The 13,791-nt window shown below is 41.1% G+C and overlaps 1 protein-coding gene across 1 annotated transcript in view; it reads left to right on the forward strand.

Annotated features, from left to right (window-relative positions):
- Positions 1–4,250: 4,250 nt before the first annotated feature.
- hpse2 (heparanase 2) overlaps positions 4,251–13,791 on the forward strand; it is a 57,518-nt gene continuing 47,977 nt past the window's right edge. The window contains exons 1-3 of the mRNA XM_071480644.1: positions 4,251–4,667; positions 8,131–8,285; positions 9,137–9,298. Coding sequence (XP_071336745.1) covers positions 4,387–4,667; positions 8,131–8,285; positions 9,137–9,298 — 598 coding nt within the window. The 5' untranslated portion in view covers positions 4,251–4,386. The remainder of the gene's footprint in view (positions 4,668–8,130; positions 8,286–9,136; positions 9,299–13,791) is intronic.

Consider the following 13,791-nt stretch of genomic DNA (forward strand, 5'->3'; position numbering starts at 1 on the left):
GCACCAGAGTCCTTAAATATATATGACGAACCGTGACGTAGGCCTGTCTTATTTGCTCTCTGCCACTTCCTAAAAATAGCAGGCAGGAAATGCCCATCATGAATGATTCATACGATGCGCCCGGGATCAAACGACCCTTCCAACTGTAGAAAAACGCCTAAGCAGGCTGAAAATGATATTCTATAAAGATCAAAGCAAAAATGTGACAGCAAAATACATACAAATGCATTATTTAAAGCCCCGCCATGGTTAACTCTTAAATGAGGTCATATACCGCCGAGTTTTAAGGGAAATCTCGTCAACTTTCGTTTTGTGTGTGCGTGAATAGCAGAATCAGTTTAGGAGTCGCCAATATTACGCAAGCTGCTTTTTCCTCCCTTGTTTTGATGTCTCCACTAGATGGCAGTGTTATCACCTGCTTCAGTGCCGCCTGTTCTGAAAAGTACTGTCAGTGGAGCCTGGTACACTTCAGACTTCAGTAATACACGGGATAATGTGTGCAGGATTTATTTCTCCGTCATTAAAAAAAAAAAAAATATATATATATATATATATATATATATTCATGCTGTGTCTTCAGAATCGCCACTTTTAAAAATTTTTTAAAAAATTGAATTTTTTTTGACACATTTTTAGAAGAATTCATTTTGACCCCGCAGCTTTAAAATGGGCTGTCACATAAAACTTTTATATCTCATGGAATACATTATACGAGACCGACCTATTAATAAACCTACATCACATGAAGTATAAATGTTAAACATAATAAGATGAAATGTGAATTCCGTGCAACAAGGTCTGAAAAATTCCTATGAATAATATATTATGCCTATTTCCCATTAGGAGAAAAAGGAATAGGCCATAATAATAATTATTATTATTACCATAATTCTTCTTCTTGTTATTATTATTGTTAATATTATCATCATTATCTCCAGTTGATCTCTCCAGCTGCTCTTAAATATACAGTGAAGCCCTCATACAGTTGGGGTCGATGGCCACAGTTTGTCAGATTTATGAGGTAGGGAACTGAAGGTGAGTCCTGCTAAGTCTTCAGCGCTTCACTCTCTCTGCTTTCCATCAGCCACACACCCAGCATCCCATTTGGAGAAGAAGACTGCTCACATATTTAAGACAATCTGGGATCAGAGGCTCGCCAGGGAAGTTATGATTTCTTTAGATTCGTCCTTCCTCTCATCATAAAATGTGAAGATAACGCACAGGGACATCGCCCCACCGCGTCGGATTCACCCGACGTTAACATCTCGGATTACCTCCCTTCGGACTAAGCCCTGTATGTTCTAATAAATTCGTTCAAAATGTGATCCAAAATATTTGAAATTGTAAGTTTCAAAAAATTACCAGAGAACTGATGCTTTAAAAAAAAAAAAAAAAAAAAAAAAAAAAAAATCTGCGCTTTTCCTCATATTTAAACATTTCTGTCGCTATAAAGGCCTAAACAAATGCATTAAATGTGGCTGGTTGTAATAATAACTGGAACACACAGGGGCCAAAGTTGCAGAAAGTTCTTTTCTTTGTGTTTGGCTAAACTTCGCCCATTTCCCTTTAAGACGTTTTTAAAAACCCTCCTGGGATGAGTCATGTTCTGTGAGTCAGGGGTCCACTGGGTCGGGTCGGTGAGCCCCGTCCCCGAACAGCTCCCCTGCCCAGCCGGAGGACAGACAGGGCCGGTGAAGTTTATGGATTTTTTTGTCACGGTGGTTGGTTGAGTGGCTCACCGGGCTCCTCTCTCACTGCTGCATGATCAAAAAGCCTGTTTGTGGCTGAACGGATTTCCTCATCACATCGCCGCCATGATTATCTGTTGTTATTTCAGTGTTCAAATTAAAATATAATTACGAAAATGTGCGTGGGCATCCCTGAGGTAAAAGCAAACAAAAACAAAACAAAACAAAAAAAATAAAAAAATATATATCCAGAATGAATTTCAGATTTAATCAACAGTGATAACAATTATCTTTTGCTAAACAAAGAGTTTTGAGCTTCACCTACAGCCGAGGCAGCTGAGCCGAGAGTCCCCCACAGACTGAGTGATTCCCCCGTACGCCTGGACGTTCACCTTCAAATGATTAACTTAGAAATGAGGAAAAAATTAGTCGTGTTCGAACAACTCATTTATTGAGACCATCGTTGCTCACGGATGATGTTTTGCCACTGAACATGAAGAGCATTTTCGTTAAATCAAAGAATTTCATTCAGAACAGAGTGCTGGAATAAATAACTGCCTATTTCCAAGCCCAAAGTTGGCCAGTAAGTTTAAAATGATAGAAATCGCACAGACACATTTTTATTTCATTTTGAAATATTATACAATTATATTGATGTTTGGATAGGGTAAAGTCTCTATTTAAATCCCCCAAAATTGCAACTATGACGTGCTACATGTCCTATAACACAGTCCAACATTTAAGAGCTAATTGGAGAACTCTAAACTCTTGTAAATATACAATAGTTAAATACCTTTATACTGAAAACAAAAACTTTGGTTATATTAAAACCAGATGGTAACTATGACGGCTGGCTGCGCCAAAATGTCAACACCAGGACTTTAGGTTTTCTCCTGATCTGTGTATGGACCTCAGCTCATAATAGGACGGATGGAAAAACAAAACAAAATATATATATATATATATATATATATGTTGGATTACATAAGTGTCAGATACTGCACACGTCAGTTTTGTCCTTGTGTCACAACAGTGTCACCAAAGTGTGTCTGACAGTCAGGTGTGACCCCCGAGCTGCACATCTCATGCGATTCTCATGTTTAGCTGAAGAATTAGATAATCGTTTTTGTTTTGTTGTTGTTTTTTTTTTTTTTTGTTTTTTTTACAGAGGCGTCGTTAGAGAAGTCTGCTGTTTGCTGGGTTCTTTTAAAGCCTTTAATGGGAACCTTTCGTGAAAGGTTAACACCTTGGATAATTTTGTGGTTGCGTGTATTCGTGACTAGGTGTTGTAGGCCGGGATGAAGAGATTGAACCGGGCTGCACTCGTTGCATTTTCTTCACATGTAGTTTGCTGCTCGTCTGTGAGACAGCAGTGACCTTAAACGACCACTTCTCGCTGCCCTGAGCGCCTCAGGAGACTCTCGGACTCTGGAGGAATCACAATGGGCCAGTGCCCTCAGACCATCTGGAGTAAAACAAAAAAAAAAGTCACGTAGTGCGTTTATAGGTGTGTTCCATGTGTAAGACCTTAAATCCTGGATTGGTTTTGAATGTTTTTGAAAAGGGGCCAAAATGTTCATGTTGTCATCTCCAAATGTCATTGGTCTTTAAAAATGTGCAATCAATCAGCTGTTTGTCAAAACAACTTCAGCCTCTACACTACCCAGAGACATGAAATATCCTGTTGACAAGATTGCATCTTTTCTTGTTTTGGAGCAGGCAGCTAACCCTTTGTTCTCTTGAATTGTGTGGCCTGGAGATTCTTGTAGACCTAACAACAGACATGTTCTGCTGGAACATTTAATTTACAATGTGCAGCCAGCGATGTAGTGTGGAAAATGATCTTCTTAGTACAATGTGTGTTTGGGTAAATCTGAGCTTCATCCCCGGTTAGGCCTTTGCGCAGCCTTTAATTGCGCTATAAACATGTTCTAGAGTTCATATTTTCATATGAGAGTATTATACATTTTACTCTCAATCATGCATTTTATCAAATGAATAATAATATGTTCACTAATTATAGATTCTTATCATTATAAAAGGAATAATCAGCGCGTCTGCCAACATGGCGTACTCATTTTTGGAAGCAGAAGGTCTTGTCTTCATCATCATAATCACCTAATAACATGCAAATACGCGCAGCCACATATAATGCCGATACTGAGCACTATTCGGGTTTCACTTTATTGCAGGATACAACTTATTTTTTTATACAAAATTATCTTTCGATTGTTGTACCATTTCATGCATGATTTCAAGAAAATATTGGTAATTATTTCATCAGGAAACGCTACTACATCTCCAACATTTAGGAGACAGTCGACCTTCGCCTGCTCGGATTAAATTGTTAACCATATGAGCTAAGGAAACTACTTTTGAGCAGTTTGTTCTCATACCTCAGAGAACCTTAGAGGGGCGGTGCTGCCTCCTCTCCTCCTCCCAACTTCTGGCTTTCACAACCGGGAAGGCTGGCTCGGGGCGTGCGCTCTTGTGAGCAGCTCCCAAAAAATACTCAGAGGGGCGGGGGGCAGAGGGGGTGAGACAACTAGACAGGAAGACAGATCCAGATCGATGAGACCGAGGTAAAGAACCACCATCAAACTTTGCAGCAGCAAAGTTTGCTCATTTGGTTTTATTTTTCTTTTCACCTCAGACCTCATTACGCGCACTGATCCTCCTGCTCTCCAAAACCAAGAAGATGCCCAAATCCTCACCGTGCGTGTTCCCATGGTCCTCCGTGTGGCTGGCATCTTTGGCTACTTTGGTGGTGCAGTCGGTGCTCTCTTCCTCCTACTCGTCTTCCTCCTCCTCTACATATCAGGGATCTGCAGCCGGTGGGAAGCGGCCGGGCTTCATGGAGAGGACGCTGGTTCTCCTGGATGTCAACACCCGCAGTCCGATCAGAGTCCTCAACGACAACTTCCTTTCTTTGCAGCTGGACCCCTCGATCATCAAAGACGGTTGGCTGGACTTTCTGAGGTACCAACGAGCTTCACCGCTCACCAATAATACCGATCTGTATCGCTGTCCACCTCTAAAATGTTTGGCGGTTGCTTTATTCTTTACGCACGCAGCCACGTTGTCTAAATTGTCATGGAGTGAGCCAGCACGTTTCCTCCTCACTCAGGGCACTGAGTGGTCCAATGATCCACTTACTGAATGATTTTCCTCTAGACTGGACAAGTCCAGGCCTTTCAGACAGGAATTTAATAAGACGTGGTTGGTAAAAGGCTATTCATTTAGGGATTATTGCAACAATTACAACTGTACACAGATAGTCGCTCTATGCAGCGCGTCTATTAACACTGGACATGTGTGCCCCATGCCCGTCTGTAGTCTACAATGAAGAATGTCAGTTTCACGAGTTATTAAATCTAGTTTTGAGGTTTTATTTTTATTTTTTTTCTTAAAACCACAGAAAAATCCAATTACTATTGAATCCAATGCCAACCATATTGCTTCAATATTTTTAAAAGATTTTTGAAGCATATTTTTTGACTGACTTTCATGCGCTTTTGTGATTTTCACTTCAGTGCATTTCTGGCACATGTTTTGATGTTTTTGATGGATTATGAAACATGACATTTCAAAATTCAAAACTTGGTAAAAACCACTAAACCACACCACTGTCAAGAGTAATATGGCTCATCAGGTGCTAGATTGGATTTAACAATGTCAGAAACACTGTTTAGTCCAGCGTCTAAATCACACCATCGTTGTCAGAGATTGGCAACTATGATCTACTGAGGATGATATTTTTAATTTTACCTCGTTTTCTACAGTACATTCCATTAGCTGGAAACTATTGCAAAACCGTTTTGTCATTGTACAATAAAAATGGGGAACATTTTTTAATTTTCAGTTCCATCACATCACGTCTCATCCCACTGCTATTCACCATCACGCTCTTGGACATAAGTTCTTAGTTCTTTATTCTTCGAGCTTCTCTTAATTAATTTCTGCATTACTCACATTACGTGCATACATACAGGTACAGTTTGAGTGATGGTTGATCAGGACTGGTGCATGCCCGTCTGCTGCTCTACAGCCGAAAAACAATTGTGCTGCTCCTCTGTTTGTAACACGCAAAGGCCAATATGCCATACACATGCAGGAAAAACCAGCAACAGCCCAGAGACCACAATATGGACGGAGTGCAAATAGTCTAGTGCAACATAGGTGTGCGCAAAACGTCAACAATATTAAAGTGCAACATAGCCTACTTGATGCAAGATTGCATTTTGCAGGTCCAAGGAAGAAATAAGGCACCAAACAGGTTTGTAAAATCACTCTAATAACCTGGTTCCAAGCTCTTCACAGCAGAGTCATGACGGCACAGCTATTCTCCAAATAATCCAATATCAGCTCCTCAAACTAAATCACACCAGTGCAAATCTCCCCTATACACAGGCGTATACGCCACTTTCTCATTTGCATGAAACATGAAATGTGCTCAAACATGTTAGATTCAGCAGCTTAAACTGCGATCGCAGCAGACAAAGGTTAACCTACCCTTCAGAATTCAATTTAAATTTTGACTTTAATTTTATCAACGACTCCCTCTGTTTTTTTTTTTTTTTGTTTTTTTTTTTGAGTGCATGCTCTTTCAACAGTCTCCTCTTTTCATATTCACACCCAGATCGTTTCGGTCGTTTGTAAAAACTGCAGCATTTCCTTATCCTCAGTCATGGCTCAGGAGAGCTGGGGGAAGGAGGCGGCTGCAGGTGCAGCGTGACTTACACATTCCTCACTAATTCATTTACTTTTTCAATATTTGGCCCCTGCTTGGCCCACATTTGGCCGCCCTTGCCAAAGTGCCGCCAGCCTGTAGTTGGCCTACGGACGCGCCGGTGCAGTGGTTACACTGTAGGCTGAAATAAACTAAACAACAGACGGTGCGTACTGTAGTCTGCAGGCCTGTCGGCTGTGACTTTTTACATCTTTATCGTATGGCGTTCATGCCACGTAGTCATAAAAGGTCCAATGATTTACAACAAAATAAAAGTCTTTCATGTGCTTGTATTCCTTTTTTCAAAACATTAAAGCTACGAACTAATATGAACTAGACGTGAACTTTTTAAATGTCACCTACAACTAATTTTTAATATTATATTGTTATTACCAGTGACAATTAATTACATCACAAACGTTTCAGAACACGGCGGGTTTTCCAGTTTTCCCAGTTCAGGTCACTAAAAACTGAAAATTCATGTGAACAGAAAACAGAAAACAAGACTTTTTCAGAGATTACGAAATTGGTCAACTGACAGCAACAATTCCTGCAGGTGACCAAACCTCCGTCGATGACTTACTAACCCTGTGTTAGTCTGTTAGTCCCTCTGTTGTGTTGGAACAAACTGTGTTACTACACCCTCTGATGCATTTTTAGGACGGTGCTGTAGCCTCCTGCAGGAAGTGGAAAAAGAGTTGGTCAGGGGTTCATCCTACAGCAAGAAAATGACCCAGAACATTAGAGGGAAACAGCACAGTCTCCGGGCTTAAACCCCACGCAGGGTCAGGGTACTACACTTTACAGAAGGTGGAAGCAAAGCAAACATTTGTGGGAACGGTGTTGAGAGGAACCATCCGGACAGTGTTTCATCTCCACTGTGGAGAGAAGACTGGAGCGTGTCCGGGCCGCTGGATGAGTCAGAAATTTAGACTGAATTTAGGATCGATGATTCCCTGATTCATTCCAATCACTTTTTATTTATTTGTTGTATGAGTTAATTTCAGAAACACCGAGACATTGCCCTGTTTAAATTTCAGCGTGAAACTGAATAAATGGAGGTGTTCTAAAATGTGTGTCCCGTTGTGTGTGTAGTCTATGTTCTAATAAAGCAACGAAAAGGACTGTTTCCATACGTCTGACAGATGAAAACAAAAGCAGATTACTGGGGAAATTCCATTATTTCTATTTTCATATCTTAAACCCATTCGATTTTAAATAAAACGGAGAGTAAAACCCGCTCATCAACATCTCGTATGTGGGTAGTTTGAGTCCTCCGCCCGCAGCTCCTGCTGAACCTGCCGCCGCCTCCTCAAGCCTCTTCCACCTGGCGACACATGCTGGAGTCGCAGCCTGTTCCTCGGGCCTCCTGGTGTCAGGGACCAGCGCAGCCCGGGCGATTACGCGATTAGGCCTGTGGTGCTTCAACAGCCACAACAAAGTTACAGTATTTTTTTTTTAATTTTTTTTGTAGGCTATCGTTTTTTTTTTGTTTTGTTTTTTGTTTTTAATATTTCAGATTACAGGTCTGAAATAAAGTAAACTGAACGAAAGGACAGTGAGGAGTTATTGGTTTTCAGGCTTCCTGCTCCTCCCAAATGTGTCCGTGATGAGAAACTAAAGCTAGAGGAGGGCAGATGACACTTGGACAGCTCACGGTGCTGAGTTCACAGCCGGTACTGACCCTTTTCTCTCTGTCCTGCGTGTCTGCAGCTCCAAGCGGCTCGTCACCATGGCCCGCGGCCTGTCGCCTGCCTTCCTGCGTTTTGGCGGAAAACGAACCGACTTCCTGCAGTTCAACAACCAGAAGAACCTCGCAAAGTTCAGAGGGCCGGGGCCAGACTACTACCTGAAGAACTACGAGGACGGTGATTAGACACGACGTTTCTCTTCGCCCCCTCCCTCCCCGCCGTAGTGTGCTTGTGACGGGCTTTTGCAGGACGCGGAGGCGCCCGGTCCCTCCTCTGTCCGTGTTTTCCTCCTCTGTGTCTGTGTCAGACGCACCGAGTAAACTTTGGAGCAGGATTCATATTTTCTTCTAAAGGTCACGTAGTTTACTGCTTTCACACGTCGCTCTTGTAAGACGCAGTGAATTGCCGGTTTATTCGGGACACCTATCTGAAATTAATGCTAGTGTGTCAGCCCGGGACTAAATCCCACCTCCTTGGAGGCTATAGTGGTTGGCTTTTGTTTTAGAGAGAGGTGTTTCTAGCATTTAACCCCCCCCCCCCCCCCTCATTAACGGGGAAAGACACATTGTGAGAAACACCTCTTGGTATAACACAACAGGCTGCAACTTAGCTCCAAAAACTGACCATGAAACTGAATCAACACCTCTTAAAAACAAAAACTCCCCATTATGACCTTCATGAAGTCATTGAGTTTTAGCTAGGTGAACCTTATAAAATGCCAACTGAGTGATAATATGAAACTGAGAATGTTGTTTTTGTAACATGGTGTATTGATTGGTATAGCAGCTCCTGTACTTAAAAAAAAAAAAAAAAAAATGTTAGAATTACCACTGAAATACTCTGTATTCAAAAAGTAATAGTGTGTTAAAAATGACAGTTTGTTTTAGGTTTAACAAATTAACAAAGTGTTTTTCACTTGTGATACATATTAATCTTTGGCCTAATAGCGATATAAGTATGATATATTCAAATTCATGACAATAAAAATCATGGCTATATTCATTTCTTCCATCTGTGCTGGCTTGCAGATATAGTGCGCAGTGACATTGCGTTGGACAAACAGAAGGGCTGCAAACTGGCCAACCATCCTGACATAATGCTGGAGCTGCAGAGGGAGAAGGCTGCCACCACACAGCTCGTCCTGCTGAAAGAGCAACTGTCCAACATCTACAGCAACATTACAATAACAGGTAGGAGATCACATACACACACACACACACACACACACACACACACACACACAAATAATCTTTTTTGGCATATGCTCACATCTAAAAAACATGTTGTCCATGTTCACATAGCTTAGTTTGGACTTTCTGTGTCATGCACATGCATATGTGCGCACACGCGTGCACTCACAAAAGGTTCAAAGCATGCCAATGTAAACCATCAGCTTTCAGAATGACAAATGTAATTTGTAAAGGAGGAATGTGGGGATGGATAGAGGGGTGCAGCAGCAGAAACTAGTAAACAGAGCACTGACATTTTCACTGGTAACAGTTAACTCAACCTGACCGCAGAAGGAACTCTGGAGTCTTGATTTTGGGTGGGCTGCATTTCTTATCTGTTACTGTGATTGACTGGGATGGAAGTGAGGAGCTGAGGGAGAAGAACGTAAATGAGAATTTTGTCTGTAAATGATCAGTTAATAGTTTTTTTTTTTTTTCTTTAAACAGATTGCAATTGAAAGTTAAAAGCTGGTTGGTTGGATAAGGTGATAGAGAGAATGACATGAAGCAACTACAAAAACGGTTTTTAGCATGAAATAATCTTTAACTTTTGCTGACCCCGGACCAATGCAAAATACAACAACAGCAGTGGAACAATATACTTATTGGTATTCTAAAACTTTAATACTCTGTTGCTTTCTCAGACTGAAACATACATCATGTCCTCTCTAGCATCTTGAGAAGACAGTGGGTGGGAAGTGTTTTTTGGGTGGGTGAGTTTTTGTTCCAAATCAGAGAACCACCCAGAAAGTGAGTCTTGAAAGCCAAAGAACTCCTGGAAAAATAATTGTGAACTTGGAGTTTGACCAGCAACCAAATCAAACATTTTTTGCAGTATGGCACTAAAAGTTAAACTTACAAAGCCTTTAGATGGTTAAACGTCTGGAAATGGTATTGTACACAACCCTATGTTCACTCTAGAGCCAGAGAAATACAAAGTATTTGGCCATGTGGTTTGAAAAGGCATTGATAAATTACACAAAACAAAGAATCCAAATCTACCTCGCATGAACCCATTTCAATGTGTCACTAAATCATTTGGTCATTATATACAGAGCCAGTGGCCTCGCATGAGAGGGTCTGCAATGTGCTTTGCATATTTTCAGAAGGTCCCCCCCTCAATGGAACAAAGTGACCCTCTGTGTGTTGCTGTATGAGTGATAGGTGGATATGAACAATATGCATCAGCTGCATATTTTCAAATAGTCTCAAGTGCAATAGTCAAAACATGGACTTGTTGCATTTATCAAAGAAGGAAAATACATAGAAAAGAATTTTGACCTGCTCGTGTGAGGAGTCAGTTCACAAGTTCAGGTCAGGAGTCGTGTAGTACAGCACCCTGTCATTAATTCTGTAGTGTTGAAAATGTGCTACAAGGCACTAAGTCAAAATGTTGTCACCACAGGAACTTCAGGATGTTCCATGCAGGGCTGGCAAGTTGAAATATCTTCATTAGTCATTGCAGTTTTCATAAGTCAAATATATTTTTAGATCAAGCAGTGATTTTTTTTTTGGGGTAGTTTTCAAATGGTGTTTACATAAACAGATTTTTTAAGAAACAGTGCAGGCAAAACCATTGGTAATATGGATATGATGGTTGTGTAGGTAGACGTGTGAAGTGTTTGTTTCATTCAGCAGGAACAGTCAGAAACACTTGCAGAAGACTATTAAAACAATATACACAATACTACAATAACTGAAGTTGAGGGATTCCATCTAATAGTCGACCAAACATTAGTTGATGAAAAGAGTCTTAGTCGGCCAAGTGTTGACTGGTCGGCTGGTTGTAGGGAAAAAAAATCTAACTCCTCAAGAAGTGGTGTCACTCAGTCAGTCAGACTGGTCCCTGTGGTTATTAGATAGTAACCACATACGTCAGGCAGGAAATCAAAAGTGTGGGATGATGTTGGGAGGGTAAAGGACGACGGCAAGAAAGTAACATGCAAACTCTGCTGGCAAACATTCGCCTATCGTTCGTCGACCTCAAACATGTCTTATCATTTGAAACATCTCAGCAGCATGATGTTAGCCACTTAGCATGGTCGCTTTCTCTAACATGCAACATACATTATTAGGCTTATCCAAGTATTTCTGGGGACTGGGGCTAAATTACCTCACTTACTGCATGTTTGTGCCTTTCTGTCTTTATTGTGTTGATGTAACAAGTTCATAAGTTGTGTGATATTTTGAAATGCAGCAACAAAATGTTGAATCTCCTTGCTGGTTGTTCGGGCACGTTCAGAGTAATTACAACTTTTGCTGGTGTTTTTATCAGGCGGCTTGCTTCGTGCACACACTTGTAAAATTGCTATTTTAAAGGCTCAATATTATGGTTTTGTATTTCTCTGTAATGCAGCACAGCGAAGTCTGAGACCTCTTTCACATTAATAGAATTAATATCATAAACGTGTGCTGAATTGTCGACCAATGGCTGGAAATAACAACAACTAGTCCATTAGCAAAATCTTTGGTTGTGGACAGCCCTAATAATGAAATACTGTTGTTGTGATATATTGCCCAGCTCTACATCATCATACTATAATTATCTGTATTATCCGTTTCTGTAAAAAAATAACTGTAAACTTCTGACAACTAGCTTCTGTCTTACTAGGGTTGGATATTGATTCAGATTTGGCTTATTCCAATTCCCCCTCTTGATTCCAAAATGGTTAAAAAATTAGGTCAGATGTTTAGATAACAAATTTATCTTGAAATCATTAAATCATTAAATTAAAGCACTTGGACAAAGATGGAAGGGTGGACCTCCCTCCCTTCTGTCCCTCATGGTCCGTCTTTTACACTGTTGTGACGCTAGCCATGTACTCTGGCTTGTAGTTAACTAATGGTCATGACAGATAGCTACATACATCCTTGCAGATATGTAGCCTTTGTTTGCCATAATAAAGCGTTATCGTGTTTAGGAACCAATAAGCAGAACTGAAATTAAATTTTCTTACAGGTCACCGGTACTTGGCATTTTGGATTCAGTTTTAATTTGGAAGTTTTGGAGTTCAGGTCCCAAATCTGTGTCTTACACGTGGTATAATGCTAATATTTTACTGATTGATTAGGGCTGTATGAAGGATTTTGTCTTTAAATGTGAAACCCTGCTGCAATGGTTCCTATTAAGGGGTAGAAGTGTAGTTGAGAGACAGAGAGCGGCGCCGTGCTGCTTTTGAGCAGGTGCCATAGTTGTTATCAGACTGGTTGGCGGGGAAGAGGTTGGGGGGGGGGGGGGGGGGGGGGGGGGGGGGGCGAAGCCAAGCAGAAGGACTTTATTTACCCAAAGCTGATTTACTGTGAAGTGTTCTCACAGAAACTCTCATTCTTCCAGGCACAGACACAAGCTGCAGGTCTGCCCCTGGGGAATGTTGTTCAAAAGTCTGAAGGATATTTATTTATAAGACTGCGAAGGTGGAGCTGCTGTTTTCTTTTTATGGTACAAAAAGTTGTCTGTAGTGCAGTTTAACTTACATCAAGTGTTTAAATGGGGAAATAACTCGCCAGAATAAGCACTGATGACGCTGAAAAGGTTCTGAAAGGGTGACTATGTTTGCATTATGGTCTCATTATTACACTCAGTTGAACTTCAAGTATGTTGTGTAAACTAGAATCTGTGCAAAGGCCTCTCATCTCTGTGCTGGAGAGGCACAGGGATACAGAGGCACTAGGCATTTGTTAAATATGGTCTGGTAACAATCAGCCAAGATTCACTCTGCGTGCGTATGTGTGTGTGTGTGTGTGTGTGTGTGGGGGGGTGTGTGTGTGTGTGAGTGAGTGAGTGAGTGTGTGTGTGTGTGTGTGTGTGTGTGTGTGTGTGTGTGTGTGAAGGCAGGTGGTGTTTAAAGGACCTTTAACAGTCTTGCTCCATCCTTTTCCACTCACCACTGTCTGACCTTTGACCCAGGCTTGTTAGAGCTATCAATAATGGGGCCAGTCCGAGCTAACAGACACACACACACACACATGCGCGCGCGTGCACACACATTCAGCAAGGGAATTAGGCTGAGAAAATACTCTGAGCTCAGACAAGGTCATGGTCAGCATCATCTCATGTCTCCCTGCAGGAATATATCCCTCCATCAAGGATCACTTCTTTTATTCTCTCTTCTCCTGCTTCCATCAGTTCCCTCCTCTCCACAATCTAACACCTCTCCCTCATTTTCTCTTTCATGTTTACTGTTAGTTTAGCTGTGTATATTGTGACTGCATGTGAAAGTCCTATGTTTATTTGATACTTCAGAGAATGAAGCAGTCGATCCGTTCAACTTGTGACCTCAAAGACCTCATCCGTGTATTGAAGGCTCAAAGAATAAACACAACTCAATTTAGGAATTCCTATACTGTGTTATTCTAGTCATCTAAAGCTGGCCGATCAATATTTGTGAACACGGACAAGAGGAAAATCTTTCCAAAACAGAGAAACTGGAGAAGAAGAGTCAAACATAGGATGT

The sequence above is a fragment of the Trachinotus anak genome, unplaced genomic scaffold (genome assembly GCF_046630095.1).
Source record: "Trachinotus anak isolate AG129_WGS33_773 ecotype Australia unplaced genomic scaffold, CSIRO_AGI_Tana_v1 ptg000007l, whole genome shotgun sequence".
Taxonomy (NCBI): domain Eukaryota; kingdom Metazoa; phylum Chordata; class Actinopteri; order Carangiformes; family Carangidae; genus Trachinotus; species Trachinotus anak.